The 18837-nt window shown below is 35.6% G+C and overlaps 2 protein-coding genes across 4 annotated transcripts; both read right to left on the bottom strand.

Moving 5' to 3' along the window:
• Positions 1-5617: 5617 nt before the first annotated feature.
• Positions 5618-8905, bottom strand: LOC133864290 (uncharacterized). Its single transcript, XM_062300573.1, has 6 exons — positions 8400-8905; positions 7078-7206; positions 6865-6985; positions 6690-6771; positions 6179-6332; positions 5618-6086 (listed from the first exon to the last, which is right to left on the bottom strand). The coding sequence occupies exons 1-6, from the start codon at positions 8685-8687 to the stop codon at positions 5952-5954; spliced, it is 909 nt and encodes a 302-aa protein (XP_062156557.1). The 5' UTR covers positions 8688-8905; the 3' UTR covers positions 5618-5951.
• Positions 8906-13155: 4250 nt separating this feature from the next.
• LOC133864047 (serine/threonine-protein kinase ppk15) lies at positions 13156-18228 on the bottom strand. 3 transcript variants are annotated; one of them, XM_062300241.1, is made up of 7 exons: positions 17722-18228; positions 15837-16674; positions 15277-15556; positions 14997-15104; positions 14425-14703; positions 14092-14235; positions 13156-13674 (listed from the first exon to the last, which is right to left on the bottom strand). In XM_062300241.1, exons 1-7 carry the CDS (start codon positions 17996-17998, stop codon positions 13501-13503), a joined length of 2100 nt encoding a protein of 699 aa, XP_062156225.1. In that variant the 5' UTR covers positions 17999-18228; the 3' UTR covers positions 13156-13500. The 3 variants fall into 3 exon arrangements, with proteins under 3 accessions (XP_062156225.1, XP_062156226.1, XP_062156227.1); XM_062300242.1 differs by having other exon boundaries at positions 17737-18227; XM_062300243.1 differs by lacking the exon at positions 17722-18228 and having other exon boundaries at positions 15277-15603; positions 15837-15974.
• Between the last annotated feature and the right edge of the window lie 609 nt (positions 18229-18837).

Below are 18837 nucleotides of genomic sequence, written 5' to 3' on the forward strand. Positions count from 1 at the left end.
AAAAAGAAACAGTCATCATGATTAGTCTCCTGGTTATACACAGTTGAAGGATAAAGGTTCTTTAAATTAGGTGAGAGAAAATTCTTATAATTTAGTCTATTAAACGAAAATCTATCTTTAAATCATGGGATTTTCGCATATATTTTTAAAAATATTGTGAGAATTACATGCTCTAATCCTTTAATAATAAATATCAATTTAATAGATTGGATTGAAAAAAAAATTATTTGTCTCATAATTGAATGAAATATTGAAATTAAACTCATCTTAAATTTCAGAGTTTATTAATTAGGGCAGTTTACTAAAAGTTAATCCATAATTTCAAACTGCATGTTGTCCACTTTTAAAAACACAAAAAGCTGATCCGACATGACGACATGCCATGCAATTCTTCCCGCAGCAAACCAAGAGTGACCCAGAAAACAGAAGATCGAGTTCTAATGAAAAGATGAATAAAAGAAAAAGAGTGTCGTTCTAGAATTATTCAACTTACCTGACCACCCAGACGTCATAAACGACATGAATTTTCGTTGATGTTATGTAATTTGTTTCGGTGATTGAATAGCGTGCATGCGAGGCTTGTTACACAGGGGACGTTCATCCGTCTTTGGTGTGCCTTTTATTATAAAAAAATAATTTTTTATTAAAAAGTAGGATTTGATGTCACATCAAAGCCTACTTTTTAATAAAAAATTATTTTTTTATTATAAATGGATGATTGGAGACGGATGAGTGTTCCTCATCAAGCATTTCTCGCGTGCATGCAGCCGTAGTTGACAGTAGTAGCACAATATTAAAAGGTAAATACGAAACATTTACATATATACCCACATCTATTTCATAAACACGTGCGTTGTGCATTGTTCACAAAGCTTTGGGTTATTTTATTTTGCATTTTTAAACTATTGGTTGTGAACTCGTTATAGCATTCCCATTTGGTTTGGTTTTTTTTTTTTTTTTTTTCATTTTAGTTTAAAAAAATCACTTTTTAAATTTTTTTTTTAGCTATTAATTATTTGTTCAAACCACCTACATCATACTCTCTATTTTAACTATTCATTTTTACTGTACCATTTTTTTTTTTTTTTCTAAAGTCATGTGCATGTCTTATTAAGAATCAAAAAGTTTTTTTTTTTTTTTTCTTAAAAAAAAAAATGGTGAGCACTATAGCAGCACACCAATTTTTGAACTAAAGTAGCTAGCCGTATGCGGCTACACTTTTAACCTAAATTTGCATCTCAATTAGCCAAAATAACCTTTGACCATCCAGAACTAGATATGAATACTCTAATAGAGCTAGTAATTGACCCGCTCATTTGTAGACGTAGCTTCCGGTTTACTTTGTCCATCTTATTCGAGAATAAATAAATTAATTTCCTAATTGAAAAAAATAAAGAATAAAGATGATAATGAATTTAGACTTTGTGAAATTCTTTGTCCGAGTTTCACAAAATTCAGAGCCCCAAGTGTTCGGGCAAATCTCTAAATAGTTTTGTGTGCAAGGTCTACCTGTTCGAACACCCTAATTCTCACCGCCTCATTTTCTTTCTTGGGAATTGGGTATTATAATTTGGACGGAAATCCGGTGGTATGAGAATTTAGAATATAGATGTGGTCCACGTGGATAAAAGTGTTGTATTAAAATCGATGGGGATGTGTTTGTGAAGGCTTGCATTGACCAGCTTACCGTTTTTGAGACGTGATGGACCATTAATTTTCCGGTCTAAAGAAATTAAGTTAGAAAGGAAGGCAAATACGAAACAGCTCCCCTTTCCGTCTCCAACCACTAACCACCCGCCATGAATTTCATGCACGTTGACTGACCTGCAGGCCGGCTTTCAATTACAATTCAAATTCCTTGTCTTTAGAGCTTGTGGTTTCGAGTGTATGCAGGGGTGGAATTGAAGTGGAACCACATTCAACTCTGCCCCCCTAACATTTTAAAAAAAATTCCCTTAAAAGTTTATATTTAATTTCATGACTAAATCCCCTCAAAATTAATAATTTCTCATCTAAAATTTTAAATTCTCATTTTAAATTAATGCATGTAAAAATTATATATTCTGAAAAATAAATACCAATTTAATAGCCTTATGATATGAGATACTAACTACTCACTTTTCTTCTACACATCTCTTGTTCATCTCTATACCAGATATGTGCAAATTCATCGTTAAATTATGCTCTAGTGAGTTTGCGGGAATTTTATAAGGAGAAATGTTTGGTGTCATCCTTCTACACATCTCTTGTTCATCTCTATATCAGATATGTGCAAATTCACCATTAAATATGTACAGATTTACATATTCAATGGTGGATTTAAAAAAGAAATGGACAAGAGAATGAAATCTAACATTTTGATCTTTTTTTCAAAGGACAATTTTGTGATTTATGAATTTCACATATTCAATGGTAGATTTAAAAAGGACATTGACAACTGTTTTGTCATTTGACCAACACGTCAATACTCTATAGCTCTAATCCTATTAGGAGTCGAATAGGACGGCTGACGCCTATAATACATTCATCATATTCTAAACTCCTCACTATGAGAGTGAGAGAGAGAGATCATCATTTTGTAACTTGTAATTTTTCTCTTCATCGTGGAAACTAGAGCACTTCTGAAGACGTAGCCCAACCCTAACCCCCAAACGGCTTAAACTTCAAGACTTCAATATTTTTAAACTTCATGCTTTAATGTAGTAGTGGGATCGATATACATCAATCTAATCTAAATTATCTAATTAAGTATTTAAACAAATACATATTCAACTAATTATTTGTAAGTATAAAGCTGTGGGGTGCTTTTCACCCTAATTAAGAAACAAAAAGAGGTCCTTCCATGGTTGGTAAGAAGATTCCTAATCAAAATTAGCATGAACAGTTCAAAAGTGTCTGAACAAAACATCAACACCACATAACAACAACTCAATAGGAAAAAGAGAGGAAGAGAATGTCAAGGACCAAATTGTTAATGACAGCTAAATCAATCAAAGAGACAACAAAATCGAGTGGAAGGAAGAGTATAAATTGTTATGACAGCTAAATCAATCAAAGAGAAAACACAATCGAGTGGTAGAGTATAAACAAAGGTAGCTAGACAGGAATAGGAGAATAAAACAACTACTACCCAAAGGGCCCCGGGCTTATCAGTGTAATCATACTGCTGTCCAAGATTACAACATTGGTAAGATATATGCAGTAGAGTATTATTTTGATTGGTGTTGAGGTTGCTTTATTCAAGACTAATTGAAAGAGTCAAATATATATCTTGCAGGGAGTAATCAGATACACTATCATGGATATTAAGTGGCCCAATGCTATCTCAGATTGGAGAATCAAGCCTATTATCAGAGGTTTCCTTCCTAGCTGGAAAGTCTCTAAGGGTCTCAGAAACAGCAGTGCTCATTTTGCAGCAAAGTGGGCTGCTTCTCATAATTTCTTTGGATATGTTTCTTATAAGAGTAATGTTATATACCACACTACTATCCCGCTATACTGATGTGACATTGCCGATTAACCTTTAGATCGGTCGGCCTTTGTTAAAAGAAAGAAAAAAAAAAAAATCAATAGTAGATTGACAATGACATATCATCATAGTGGGGTAGTGGTGTGGTACATATAGCATCACTCATCTTGTAATTCTCCTTTATTTTTTGTGTTAAGCTCCTGTTTGTAGCCCCATTTCCTTGTATTGCGTGAAAAAAAATAAGAAACGCTAATTTCTAACGTAATAATTAGTTTCTTAAATTTGTAAAGAAAAAAAAATTCTTCGAATTTGATTGGAGGTCTGACATTTCTCCTTAATAAATGTTAGGCGGCATGCTTGTGCTGCAAAGTCCAACAAATTTGGTGATATAGGGTACCGTTAGGCAGCATGCATGCTTGTGCTCTTCAAACTCAGGTTGTAGAATTTTGTCAATTCAAACTCCAAACCATGATACTGAAACATGAGGCTTGGGGGGCATGAGAACATGGGAAACGATTTTCAAGGACAACTTTGAAAAAGACAAACATAGAAAACAAAGGGAACTTGGCATAATACATAAAGGGGGAAAGATAGATTAAAAGAAGATCATCCTTTAGTAGGAAAAGTGATAGATTAAAAGAAGATCATCCTTTAGTAGGAAAAGTGTCCTGCTCAGCTGATGTTGTTTCTTGCCACTGACAAAGAGATAAGCTTTTTAGGACAAACAACGCTGTAAAAGGCTCATTTGGTAGCCTGAGTTCCTAACATGATGTCGGACTGCTAACTAATCTGATTAGTTCTACATCATAAACAAACTTAATAAGGCTGCCCCTGCCGTCGACCATGTGGCCGTGCAGACTGCCCTCCTTGTGCCCCATTATTGGAGACTGCCAGATAATTCCCAGATACACAAGATCACAAGCATAAGCTCTTCGGTAGTTGGCTAACTGTTAAAGCAACGGACCGGAATTTCCTGCCCGAATTCTCTAGAATGAGAAAGGGAACCCGGTCCCGAACCTTTCCGGACACCTCGGGCCAGAGGTCCCAAAAAATTCGGGCAAGGAATTTCACGGAATTTGAATGTTAAAAAGATTACTCTTTTTTTTTGGGGGGTGGGGGGGGGGGGGGGGAGTCCATTTATTCTAGCTGTGATATGCTGCGAACTCCCCAATTGAGAGGGCAGCGAAACATCAATGGGCTGCAAGGCAACAATTTTAGTAGGATGTGAAAAGCAGCTCTTGGCAGCACTCTATGATTAGTCTGTGTACTGTTCCATGGTGGCGTCCCGGACTCGCAGCACCACGAATGGTCTGCAGGTTAAAATTGGGCAACCGACTAATCTCATAGAAAAATGATAAAAATTATATTTTTATCCAATTATTATTTTTTATTTTTATACTGATGACGTGCAAATACTAATCAACTCTTGCTCTCCAGGCTAAAAGTATGTTTGACCAAAAGTGTAATTTTAACAAAATCGTTAAAAGTGCATCATTTAAAAACTCGCAATTTTTAAAAATGCATGATTTTAAAGATCAAACTACGATTTTTCCAAATCACTTAATTATGTTTTTAAAAAAATGTGTTTTCAAATTGCACATTTTAAAATCGTTATTTTTAAAAATAAATATATTTTAAATCTGCAAATCCAAACGAACCTAAAATTGGGCAACTGGGCTTATCTTCACAAAGAGGGTTACCATTAAGACCTGCAAATCAACGAGGACTGCCTCTACTTTTAAAGAAAAAGAAAGATCGTTGAATATTGGCTCGTAAAAGACGACAAACAGACAGACTTTAAACAACAGTGTAGAGATGAATTCAAGCATGTAAAATTAGGCATGCATCTTATGGTTATGGATGCAATTCTCATCTTGGTTCATGCCCATAACTATCGCAAGTTCATGTAATCCATATCCCATAACATGCACTGTATGAAGAAAACAATTGTCTGTTCTGTTTTTTCCTAAGAGTAACCTAAAAGCCACACTTTTATCCTGTCATGTTGACATGACAATATCAATCAACACTTCTTAAGAAGAAGAAAAAAAAAATTAAGAGCTGATGGCATGGCTACTTCAACAGTATAGAATAAAAGTGTGGTTTTCTAACCTTACTCTTTTTCTAATAGTATTAAGAAATGTTGCAGGGACAAATTAAACTGCTGAATGCTGAAAATTATGAAAAACAGTTCTAAAACATTCCAACAAGTTACATGAACAATCAAGAGGATCACAAGCTTAAAAATGAAGTTAACATAACAATCAGAGTTTTGACAAATCTAAATAAATACATAAATGGTGTACATGTGACCATGACCTGCAGCAGTTGAAACCTTTTGATAAACCTTTGAAGGGGCCTTCATCACCTCCTGTGTGCTATACAAAAATTTAAGTCCAATTATGGGATGCTGCCTTTGGACAAACTAATTGTAGCATATTGTACAAAGAATGGCGGCTTTCATTGTCACAGAGTATTTATTCTACAACGTCCAAGCAGAAATAGGGATTCCTTGCTTTTGAAACCATTCAGGCATATGGAACCTTTCGTAGAGCACAGGTCTCACATCTTTCTGCTGAGAAAGGTGCTTAAGGAGTGGAAGGAGGACATCCAGAAGCTGATCGATCACCAAGTAAGATGATAAATAAAAAGATAAAAGAAGTGGAGAGAAGAAGATGATACTGGGATATCAAATACAAATCTCGGTACCTGTGTGTCATGTGGTTGCCCAGCAGTAAATGGAATGCAGGGAATTCCATTCAGTGGTTGCAACAAGAAACTGAATGGATTGTTGTCAACAAGAACAATTCGGCATGGATTTTTTGATAGGCAGGAGAGATCCTTCACGTGCTCCCGATACTCCCTGTAATTTATCAGAATCAAAGGTTTTACCAAACTAAACCAAATTACTTTGAGCTGAATGGACCTTTTGAAACTTCATTCTTCTAACCTTATAGCACTATTCACCCTAAAATCTTATACTTCACCAAAAGCTTGTACTTAATGAAAAATAATGAAAATGAAACATAAGTAGGGCGAAGACAAAGGCGTTGGAGTGAGACATTGATACGATTTTTCAAAGCAGCAAAAAGTCCCTGACAGGTATACCGAATAAAAATTCACATGAAGGTTCCCCAGTTATTGACAATGAATTACAAAAGGGAGGCTGGAGGAGGTGTGGAAGGGAGAGAAGACCAGAAAGGAAGGAAGCAGTACTTACGTGCTAATTGTTGAAGGCCGATAAAGTCGAAGACTAAATCGATTTTCCTTATCTATTCTGTCAACAAGCGGTCTAGCATAACCTGTGAGAATTCATAAAGATTACCATTCATAAAAGAGCAAAGGGGGAAAATACATGTGGGAAGGAAGTCTACAAATTTGAAGTAATAACCAACCTTCAAGACCAGCAGTAAACAGTACAAGATTAGCAAATTCACCAACTTCTTTTAAGAATTCTTCCAATCCCGGACGCTCAAAAACTGTAACGTAATTGACCTTAGGTTTTCCTTCACATTCCTTCAAATCTCAATATATACATGTCAAGATATTTTCATATGAATTCCTTCCATATAATCAACTAGATACAAAATGATTACTATGCAAAGTACCTTGTCTGAAGAAATGCATTCGAGTTCGAACCATTTCAACCCAGCTTCTGTTGCTTGATTACGAACAACAGCTGGCAAACTGGATGTCTCATATGCACATACTAGAGTTTCGTCCAAGTCAAGAACTACCTGCAGGTGAATTTGTCAGTTTCCATATATATAGAGGCAGCTAGCAGCTTTTGAAAAAAGATTCAAAACAAATATGATAGTAAAAAAATGAAACAGAAGAAAAGAAAATTATTGACACGTTTTGCACACCTATGTTACCGCTCTCTTTTGCTCGATTGCAATGCCTTACCTGAACTAGTTGTGCTTGGCATATTTTGCCCTCATGTTCTTAAACTTTCTTAACAAAAGCTTGGATATCCGAAGTTTTAGACGGTCAAAAAATTGTACACCTACACCTGATATTTTGTCACTGAACTTCCATAAATTCCCAACTTTTGAAAATTAATTCCACTTCTCATGTCAACAAAATACAACCAGAAGTCAAAAGTCAACAACAAAATATAAAATTCTACCATTCAAATTTGATTATTAGTACAGTACACTTAGGAGAAAGTATTACATCTAAATATCTCTAAGAAAAAGAAACCAGAGACAAAGTATATGCTAAGATTTTGATGGGAAATTATTACATTTAGATGGGAAGCAAACTAAATGCACAAGGCAGAGAATTATGGTAGCAGACAGGAAGAGGTAAAAAATACCCCAGATATTGATATGCTAAGATTTCTTTGAAGCTAGATAATGACTTGGGAGCATTCTTTGATGAATGACACAGATCATTTCATGGTGGAAATTTACAACGTACCCACAAGATCAAGCCAAACACAAAGTACTACTATTACTAACATCTAATTTATGCCCAATTCAAGTGGGTCTTCTTGTCCTCAATATATCCCAAGCACAACACTAAAATTTGGACCTTAAAAGCAAAAGGGTTTGCTTTATTTCTAGCATATATATAGTAAGCTCCCTGCATATGAACACAATGAACTGAAAAATTAACTCTAATCTAAGCATAAAACGCTTCTCTAAGAAACATATAAAGCAACGTTTTTTGTCTTTATATACCCAGAAAGCAATCAATTATCTTACCCAATTCGCAACTAAGAACCATGCAAAAAGACTTGCCTAAAATCTCCTAGGGAGCTATTAATATAAATCCAATCATCCAATTGAACAAGAGAGGTAAACATAGAAAAAGTAAATGAAAAATAACAAAAAAAGAACTCCAAAAGCTGGATCAAATTCAAACTTGAAAGGATAAAAAACTTGGAACTTTTTCCAAAAATAGAAGAGCTGTGAGGAGGCCGTACCGTGAGCTTCTCGGACCGGTCGTCGAAATCGGAATCTGGGGCGGCGGCGGGGATTTCGACGGCGGAGGTGGGCGGAGAGTCGTGGTCCGGGAGCTCAACGACCGGCAAGGGCTTGAAAGAAGGAGAAGAAGAAGAGGAAGCCGAAGAGAGCATGGGTTGGTGGCCGAGAGCTCTGAGGATCTGATAGAAGATCTGGAAGAAGAAGGCCAACCAGTTGAGGAGTGTCCGCCATACCTGCAGAGACCTGGGCGAGTACACGTCGGCCTGAGTCAACTCGGCCATGGGCATAGCGAAACAGTGTCTCTCTCGCTCTCAGAGAACGCGAGGACTATTGGGATGCGTAGGATTTTAAAGTTGTCTCCAGCCTTTGGATATGTTCGTTCGTTAATTGCTACTGTAGCCTCGTCTCTCTGACTTTCTCGGAGATGTAGATGTAGTTATGGTTCTCGTCGAGAACGATAGATGCAAGGCCACGCGCTGTTGAGGAGATCGGAGATACCGCCGATATTTTCTTCTTCTTATTTTCATTTTTATAGAGATATTGTGCTTTAATTACCATTTTACCACTAATATATTTAATGACAAAAAGTTTGTTTTGACCCAACAAAAAAATGGATTGAAGTTTTTTTTTTTTAATTTAATCTATTAAATTGAGATATATATATATATGTGTGTGTGTGTGTGTGTGTGAGCATTATAATTTAAAGACAAATATCAATTTAATATGAGTTAAATAACTTAATTTAAAGAAAAACTCTATCCATAGTTTATTTTTGAATTATGACCTTTCATAATTCTTAGAGTATTCTATTATGTGGAATTGTTTTTAGATTCTAGTCATTGTTTTCAAGTCAAGTAGTTGTGATAAAATATGATAAGTATTGAAATGATAAATATATACACTATTTAATTTGAAATAATTGTTATAGTTTGAGAAAATTTGCCAGTCGTAAGAATTGTAAAAAATCTTGATCTTTAATTTTGTATCTAACATCATTATTTAATTTACTTCGAAACGATTTAATGTTATCTTTACCATTATTATGCCATGGTAATTATTAATGTGGTTGTTATTTGGGGCTTATTTCCTTAGAATACATGTTTAACACGTTACATCATACATATCAACCTTGTTAAGTTTTAGAAATTGGCTCAATTTAGTGATCAAAATAAGGTTGTAAAATTTTGAACACTTTAGTATTTTGGTATAAAAAGTTAGATTTTTTATTTAAATTTTGTGAAACTGTCACCTGGGTTGTTACCAACTGTCCTAACGTGAATTGTGGATAAAGACTTCGAGAACCAACCTGAACGCACTGTCACTTTAATTGTCATCAAGATCACCATGATATTAATTGAAATATGAGACTCTCAACAGCTCCGTCACCTAGACCATCATGTTGCTGACTTCAAAAATAGGAAACTCTCGAGAACTCTGTCACCTGGACCGTCATCAAGCCCATCGTGACGCTGCTAAGGTGTCGCTAGAGTTAGCGATGAAACCCTAATGAGCGTCCTAACACCACAAGAATTCATGTAATAAAAATATTTCATTTTAACACATTGCAAAAAGGGTTCTTGCTCAACATATAAATAGATAAATTGTATAAGTGTGAAGCCTAAGCCTTATAATCACTTAAGAGGTTGCTAGTTTTACCCTTGTGAGCCAAGAGAACATTTGTTGAGAACCATTAATGATTTTCCTCTCTTGAAGTTTATTGTTCAAACCACACACCATCATTTAAACCTTCAATCGTTCAAAATCTACCGGTAAATTGGTAAATAAGTCATATATAAACGATTGACTAGTGAGAAGTTGGAGCATGTTGGTGAAATAGGAAGGCAACGAGGAGTTTGTCTATGTAGATATGATTTTAGTAGGATTATATGGGTCGTAAGTTTTACTATGCATGTGTTTTGTATCTTTTGTAGTGATTGACTTTTAGGATTTGGTTGCTTCAAAGTGGTTTTACTTTTGAGGTGCTAAAAGGTTGTTCGCTTCGTTACGAAACCATTGTGTTGATTATTGGGTATTTATAATTTGCAATTTGTTTATATTTTGTTTGCTGCCGTAAGTTAATAGACTTGTAGTTCTCAAGTATGTTATCCATGTAACTTATGAATTTTATTATTTTTAAATAATAGAAATTCGCCAATGATCTTGATTATGAAAATCTTAAATTATAATTCAGATGGTGGTTCAATTAAAATTTCAAAAAATTCAATTTAAAATTATTGTAAACTTTACACTAAACAAAGTTTTTATCCAAATTGAATTGGAAAAATTTTATTCAACTCGTGCGGTTAAACTAATATATGTTTAAGATACATATGATTCTTACATACATTTTTAATAAAACACATGAGAATTACATGCATTTTGAACGCATAATAATTTAATAAATCGAGTTTAAGAAAATCCATTCAACTTACTTTGGGAAAAACTTTATTCTAACAATATAATTACCCAAATAAGTGTGACAATATTGAGCCTGTTTTTTTTTTTTTTTTTTTCTCATGTGAAAATATGAATTTTTATATTTCAATTGAAATAGAGATAAATCATTTTATTGTAAGGATTTAATATATATATTTGTAATGATATAAATGATTTGATATGATAAATAAATTAACACGTCATTCACAATATTTAAATAATAATATTATTATTTACATCGTTAAATGTCATGACATTAAAGGTAACCTTGTAACCCTTTTCCATTTCACTTCCCTTTAAAAACGTGAGAAAGCTGACGTAGGAAGATGGATGAGCTCGGGCTACATAGAAAAGCTCGGCTGCAGAATGATTGAGGAAGTCTTGCACGCGCTACAGGGAAGCGTGGGCTTGCAAAGATTTTGGGGGACAAAAGTAGGAAAGTGAAAAGGAGATGGAAGGCTTTGGATTTACAATCCGCCAATCAGAAGAGACAATCTTTCCCTCTTCAAGACTTCGTCCTTTGTAATTATTAGTGATGATTCATAGGGAGAGGTATGGTTCGGTACACTCGGGCGTACCCTAGAGCATGCAATTCTTTTGTAAATATACATAGTGTGTATATATAATAGTATATATGTATGTACATACAGTCAAAGAAGATTGGTGTACCTAGCCCTGCTAGGCCTTTAAGGCTCATCTATTGAGAACTCACTTACTAGTTGAAATTCTTATGGATCGACCTATAATCAAGTTGGTCAAAAGAATTGGAGAGCTATTGATATGCTTAGTTATAATTGAGCTCATAAAACTCATCTATCTTATGATTCTTAGGGTTTAAACACAGTTTAAATACACAACCGTCAAAGGGCCCATAAGACTTGTCTGTCGAAGATTTTATTGGCCTGTCAAGGACACCAAAGCTAGTGGGCTAAAGAGAAGCCTGTCGGCCTGTTCTAATAACCTACCTTGTTCTGGAACCAGGATACATGTACATATACTTCGACAAGACGCACCACAACTAATGGCTTTGTCACACCAAGAAACATCACCTAATATTTACGAGGGAAATTATGCCTTTAACAACAGTTGAGCAAGGGTCCCCTAAAGCCCCACCCAAGAGAAATGGGAACAACAAGCTTATATAAGGAGGGGATGACCATAACTTCATCTCTTACGCATTAATACTTAATTTTGCTTTTATTTTTTACTTTTATTAACTTAAGCATCAAAAGTAATCCTATATATCGGACTTTCGACGAACCTCTCCTACTTTATATCTTGAATCTTCCCTCTTTTTGGTTTATAGATTGCGTTGGGTGAGAAACCTCTTATCAGTTGAATTGAACATTAACTTGGAAGTGCACGAACATTTTTGTGGAATTGTGGAATTACATGTGCTTCCAAGCCGTGTCTTTATCATGGTAGACATGAAGCATTCAGATTATAGATTACGTTAAGTGAGAAACCTATCATAGGTCTTTGAGGGGATTGGGTGCCCATCAAAGACCTGGTACAAACATCAAACTTTTATTTTATAATTTCTTGGCACGGGCGAAGAAAGGGATCGATGTAAATAATGATTTTTGAGACAGTCTAGTAGATTTGTTGTCGAGCAAAACACCCCAAAGAACGTGGTAACCACAATAGGGAGGATAACAACGGTAATGACTGGATCAAAGCTGCCGTAAAAGACCACTATGATGATGTTTGACGATAGAGGTGTCAACGGTGGATGCTTAATGGACATTGCACCTGAACCTCCATAGATAAAAAGGAGTACCAACTATGAAGACCCAAATAAGATGGTCGATAAAAACCAAATATTTACCACAAAATACAAAAAATGACGTTGGCAAGTGTAGCCCACCCCCGTGGTTTACACGGACTGTAGATGAAAGCAACGGTAGATTAGAATTGGATGGAGCGATGATATCTTGGAAGTGCAAGAACGTGTATATCTAGAATTACATGTTTTCTCCAAGCTGTCTGTATCATGGCAATCACGAAACATTGTATTTCATATGAAATTTGACCAGCTCAATGGTTCATCAAATTTTAGTCAATAATCAATTCATTATCAAATTTTAGTCAATAATCAAATCATTGTCAGGATAGCTCCTTACTTATGACTAACTATATAGTCTATGTTTTTATTTTTATCATAGATAATATTCTTTTTTCAAATCTGGGTTAATATGGTCAATAATTGTTTGCCTAGATTAGATTGGGCCTAGATGGACTTTCTGCATGCACAATTACGCTGTCTGGATTGGAATTGGCTGCAATTTTCTGTCAGGATTACAGCAAACTCAATTGCAATTATGAAAGATCCTCGATGAGGCCTACCTGTTTGGACGGGTGAATCTTATTAAAATCTTTCACAATTGCTTGCTCGATTACAGAGAGATTCGGGTCCACGCTGCCTCGCTTGTGACCGACTTGGACTGGACGAGTAGGCACATGGAACAAATGGTTCACTTGCTCAAAAGAACAATAACTTACAAACCCCAATCAACCAAGGGGTGAAAAGAATTGGGCAGAAACTTTGTACAAAAGGTTATGTGTGTGAATTAATAAATAAATGTACAGTACAAAAAAAAGCCCTCAGAAAACTGATATGAATAATCCCACAAGAAACACCATAAAATTTTAGCAAGAACCGGCCTAGTACAAGTGGGAAAGCCATGGGTGCTCTAGTGCCTCGACCGCCGTAGGACGCCTCTTTGGATTGATCTGAAGCAAGTTTCTTACGAAGTCGATAAACCCAATATCAGTAACCTGCAGACGATGCTCCAGCAATGATGACTCGGGGATTATGTATTCCAGTTGGTCTGTCTCCTGAACACAGCATGTCATATGTGAGCGAAAGTGTAATTCCATATTGACTAATAGTTTCACACTTTCAATGCGTCACCATATATATATATGGTACTTCTCCGGAGTATTTTCTGCATTTCTATTAACTTTTGAAAGTGGATAATGTTTTAGAACATCTTAAAATACTAAAATAGAATAGAGTACTGATTATACAAAAGGAGTATGAACTTCGTGATCACTTTTAAGACAATTCAGAGATATGAAATGAAATAGTGGGGTTAAGCTCTAAAAAAATCCCAACTTTGGGTTTATAATGCTCTTTCATCAAACAAGAGAATGATCACAGCTGCAAGCAAGACTTTACATTCATAATATCTTGTTCAGATAAAACCATGTTTTACACTTCACATATCAAGACAGAAAAAATGGGAAACAAACCTCATTTATGTGATAAAGATCATATTCTTCTGTGAAATACTTGTGTGTCTCCTGCCCCTGTTCCAACATCTCCAGATCAATAGGGCCAAGCAACCCAGTCATGCGTGCAAGGATCATTACAGCCGAATCATTTGGAAACAGCACCTGGTGAACACATATATGCCCAGAATATCTCACTAATTAGAGGATGTATTTCTTGATATTGGTAGCAAACAAAAGCATCAGAATCAAAAGTTACAAAGAGAATTGGAAATTGGCTTCATACTCAAAAGCAAGTACTATTACTTTCTAACTTCAATTTACTAACAGAGACAAAGCAAAATGAAGACATACTTCCCCAGAGCATAGCTCAGCCAAGATACAACCAAGAGACCAGATGTCAATCCTTTGGTCATACGGAAGGCCTAGGATTACTTCAGGAGCTCGATAGGAACGTGATTGTACATATAGGCACAAGTTGTCCGTGTGAAAGCAACTGCTCCCTAGATCAATAACCTTTATCTCACATCTTCTGTAACTTTTGATAAGAATGTTCTCTGGCTTTAGATCACAGTGAATAATTCCCAGATGATGCAAGTATTCCAATGCTTCCAAACATTGACGGGTTATGACCTGTCAAGAGGAAATGTTTGAAGCATAACGTTAAGTTTCATGGTGGTTGTTTTACTTCTATATTTGAATATATTCTTTAACCAGCTGAAACTTCCATATTAGTAAAATGGCTAATAACTGCACATTAACAAACAAAAAGTCTTCATTTAGAAGAGCTATAAATCTTGGATAACAAATATGGACTGTCTGAGCCAAGGCACTCCTACCGTAAGACTAGAGGTCTAGACAAAACAAAATAACAGAAGAAATCAAACCGAAGAAGCACTGGAAGTAAATTTTCTAATTAAACAAACCTGCAATCTGCTCAAAGTAAAATAAGTTTCTACACCAGATTCTTGATTGAATTTCTGAAATTCATATAAGTTTGCCCGGAGGAGTTCACAAACAATGAAGAGATGCTCCTGCATTATTTTTACCAAGAAAGAAGTTCTACAATATGTTAAGAGCTACATTACAAATAAATAACATGCTAATTACAATAAATTATATTTGTAATCTTTGAGTCACATTAAGCAGCTAAAAAACACACACACACACAATGAATTATTAGAACACTGGACAAGAAAAACATGCCTGATGATAAAAGAAGTCATAAAGACGTAAAATGTGGCGTTCATCGGCAGGGTCATGCTTGTTGACAAGCTTTAAAAGTTTAATTTCATCTAAACTCTGATCGAAAAAATCCTTGTCATTTTTAATGATCTTCAGGCAAACATCCATTCCTGTGTGAAGATCATGGGCCTGAGCAACCTTACTGAAAGCAGCTGAACCCAGGTAATCTGTCACATAATATCTGCCTGCAATGACAGTATTCAGCACAATAGGCAGATCCTTGTTTTCTTCAAATCCAGTCCTGTAGATGGCATAATACATGAGTACAACTGATTGCTACTTATCAACCTGCAAATCAAAAGCTTCAAATCTCTATCAAAACAGTGAACTAATGGTATGAAGCTTTTACCACTACAATCAAACTTCTAAGGCATTGTATGCTCCTAAGTCAGAATAAAGTCATCTCAATCCAGACATTCTGACATCTTTGCTCAAGAAACAAAGAAAAAAATCTTGAGGACTTGAAACTAAGAATTAACCTGATGCAACCGAGAGCAAAAATGAAACAATTTCCAACGGACCTGTTTTTTCTGTGTATGATTCTTAGGTCAAATACTTCATATTCATCATCCTGAGTATTGTACATAAGAAGCTCATCAGTAACATCCTCCCCTTCTGCAGGAGCGTCAGGCTCGTGGGGTTCTGCACTTCCTTTTCCACCATCTCCAAATTCGTAGCTGTCAATTCCATTTGCTATGAAATCTTTCTCAGCAACTTTAACATTTAAGTCAGGGGAACCTTTAAACCCTTCAACCCCGTCGTTTGTGCAACCCCTTTTAACACAGTAGTTAGTCTTGTTTATTTTATGTTGTGCAGCAGAGTCACAATCAGTGGGAATATCCTCTACAACCTTAAGCTGATAATCATTTAAATCAGTTTCTTTAGAGCTCAGGTAGCTGTGCTCTACAGGATTACCCTCATAAAATCCTCCAGCTTCCGCACAGCATTTGCAAAAGGGGACTGAACAACCATAAGCAGCAACACCTTTGGGCTCCCCTTCAATGCCTCCTCCAGGCTCATAATTTCTATCAAAATGATAATAATCCACCACATGAACCTCATTTTCATCATTCAGAGGAGCAAGGTTAAAAAGACATTTCTTTTCCAGTGAGTTCTCATGTTGCTTCTCGTTCTCTGAAGTCATGACAAACTTATCCTCGCTTGGACAGGCAAAGAAGTCCGGCCCTTCAAAGCAGGGAGTCATGAAGTCACCATCATCTTTCTCATCATACCAAAACAGGTCATTTTGGATATCAAAATCATGATAATCGCGTGCTGTGCCAAATTGAGATAAATTCTCTGATGAAGCTTCAGAAGTATCCTGAGATGTTGACCGAATTCCATATGGGTTTAAGAATTCTGCATTAAAAAAAACTTTTGAGAGTGCTACAATGCACTACCAACAAACAGAGAAAAATAAATGGAAAATATAATAAAAAATTGGGGAACAATTCGAATACGTAATGTTTGCAACTTGACGAATTTGGTAATCCTGGATTCTCTATAACCGGTTAGTTGCAATCATGCCTCTGAAATGCACATATCAGACAAGCATCAGTGCCAAACGACAAATTGGCAAGAAGAGTGATGGTTAGATTGTCCAAGAGAATTCTAAACATTAATACCAGATACACACTATGGTGATGCAGCAGCAAGTGTTGACAAATGAATTGGTTCTTCAAATGGGTACTTACAGAAAAGAAAAGGGGTAGTGACAGAATGATAGTGGAGAAAAAAGATTCTACTCCATTTCTTGAGAAAAAGAGATTCTAACCTATAGCAAAATGGGATCACAATCAATCCGGGCCTGTTTACTAAAACTAATTTAGGCTTGCTTCATGGAAAAAATAAAATTTACTCTTAACAAAAGATGAGAAATACACAACTTGACATACATGAGGAAATAATGGAACCAATAAAGTTTACCAACGCGACCAAGAGAGCAGCAATTTAAGTGAATTCATTAAAAAAACTGTACTAAATAAAATCTTGTCTCATGAAGGCTAGGATAGAGTCTCAGTTGTGTGCTCTATCATAAAACGGAAGTACCACCAGCGGGAATTAAGATCGCAACAATTTGTTAACCAAACACGGAAAGAGCATCAAACCATAAATTCCTCTGACCAGATAAAAAAAAAATCTTGATTTTTGAGCCATTTCTACTTATTTCATCGTCTACGACGTCTAGGACAACAAAAACACAAAAACATCCACTAAACTGAAAGTGATTAATACATCAGATTAGCGTAAGCGAACTATAAGAACACTTCTTTTATTTCCTTTTCCTCGGTTATCTCAGAAACCAAACAGAAGATCAACAAGAACTTGAACAAGCGAGAATCTTACACTTACTTTGCATTTTGTTAAACAAAAATTAAAATAGACTCGATGCAAAAGAAGAAGCACCTGAAGAACACACACCCGAAGTTGTAGACCCCAAGCTCACAAACTCGTCGTCCTCGGACCTAGAAGATTCCCTGCCACCCGGAGTCTCCGATCGCCTGAGAGTGGACGGAATTCTCACCGGCGGGGGCGGGGGCACCATTGGAAAGAAGAATTTCTCAAAATCAAAGGAACCCAGTTCACCCTTTTCAATCATATCCTCGTTGAGAGCGGACTCGGCCTTGGAAAACCCATTTTTCCTCAAGAACTCTAACACTGCTTCGACGTCCGAGACCGCCATGAACGTGAAAAGTCAAAGGTGGGATGCGAACTGAGGGGGAGAGAGACGTTGGAGCATGGGAATTAAGGGAGTTGAGAAGGGTAGAAGTGGAAACTATAACATGGTTCAGGGTTTGCATGCTTCTATGAGAAAAGAGAGAAGCGAGTCCTCCTCTCCTTTCTGCTGTTTGTAATGTGTGCTGTAGAACTCAAGCTGAGGGAAGGCAGGGTGTTGTGTCTCACCGACTTTGAAAAGTGAAAGGTGTGGGTTTGAGGTTTTTGGTTTCGTGGACCCCAACCGCTTTATTATTCTAGTTATTGACACGTGGACAATTATCGCCTAATATTATTATTGTTTTAGATTTATTCACAAATTAAGTTGTTCCCTTCTCTTATTCCGTCTATTAAATTATATTTAATAGAAAAATTATAATTTTTTTTTTAACGAAAATTAACAAGAAATATACAAGAAAATAAAACAAAATAAATCAAAAAAGTTATGTAACACACTTGTATCCTTTTTCTTTTTATTTATTCAGTATTGTCAATCAACCATTTGATCAATTCTAATTTTTAAAAATAATAATAATAAAAGTTAATTGACAATGTTATGTTAAAAATTTAAGCTCTAGCATTGTTCTTAAATAAATATTTGTCTTTAAAACACGTAATAATGTATATGAAAATTACATAGGCTGTGTTGGAAGAAATCTCATACGGCCTAAGAATATATATTAGTTTAATAAATTGACTGGATTGAAATAATTTCCTCTTACTCAATTTGGAGGATTTTTTTCTTCTTTTTTTTTAGTTTATATGGAGGATTTTAGGAAGCAAGATTAATTACTTAATTCTGGTGGT

This window comes from Alnus glutinosa, chromosome 3 (genome assembly GCF_958979055.1).
Source record: "Alnus glutinosa chromosome 3, dhAlnGlut1.1, whole genome shotgun sequence".
In the NCBI taxonomy this organism is placed as follows: domain Eukaryota; kingdom Viridiplantae; phylum Streptophyta; class Magnoliopsida; order Fagales; family Betulaceae; genus Alnus; species Alnus glutinosa.

What these genes read in the sequence shown, in the direction of transcription:
- LOC133864290 (XM_062300573.1), bottom strand. Translation starts at nt 8,687, where the DNA reads ATGCCCATGGCCGAGTTGACTCAGGCCGACGTGTACTCGCCCAGGTCT. An exon ending in CGGCCTTCAACAATTAGCAC is followed by an intron (nt 6,333 to 6,689) that starts GTAAGTACTGCT and finishes GATAAATTACAG; the next exon opens with GGAGTATCGGGAGCACGTGA. An exon ending in GGCAACCACATGACACACAG is followed by an intron (nt 6,087 to 6,178) that starts GTACCGAGATTT and finishes GTGATCGATCAG; the next exon opens with CTTCTGGATGTCCTCCTTCC.
- LOC133864047 (XM_062300241.1), bottom strand. Translation starts at nt 17,998, where the DNA reads ATGGCGGTCTCGGACGTCGAAGCAGTGTTAGAGTTCTTGAGGAAAAAT. An exon ending in TTCGGGTGTGTGTTCTTCAG is followed by an intron (nt 16,675 to 17,721) that starts GTGCTTCTTCTT and finishes TTTTTAATGCAG; the next exon opens with AATTCTTAAACCCATATGGA. An exon ending in ATGACTTCTTTTATCATCAG is followed by an intron (nt 15,105 to 15,276) that starts GCATGTTTTTCT and finishes AAAATAATGCAG; the next exon opens with GAGCATCTCTTCATTGTTTG.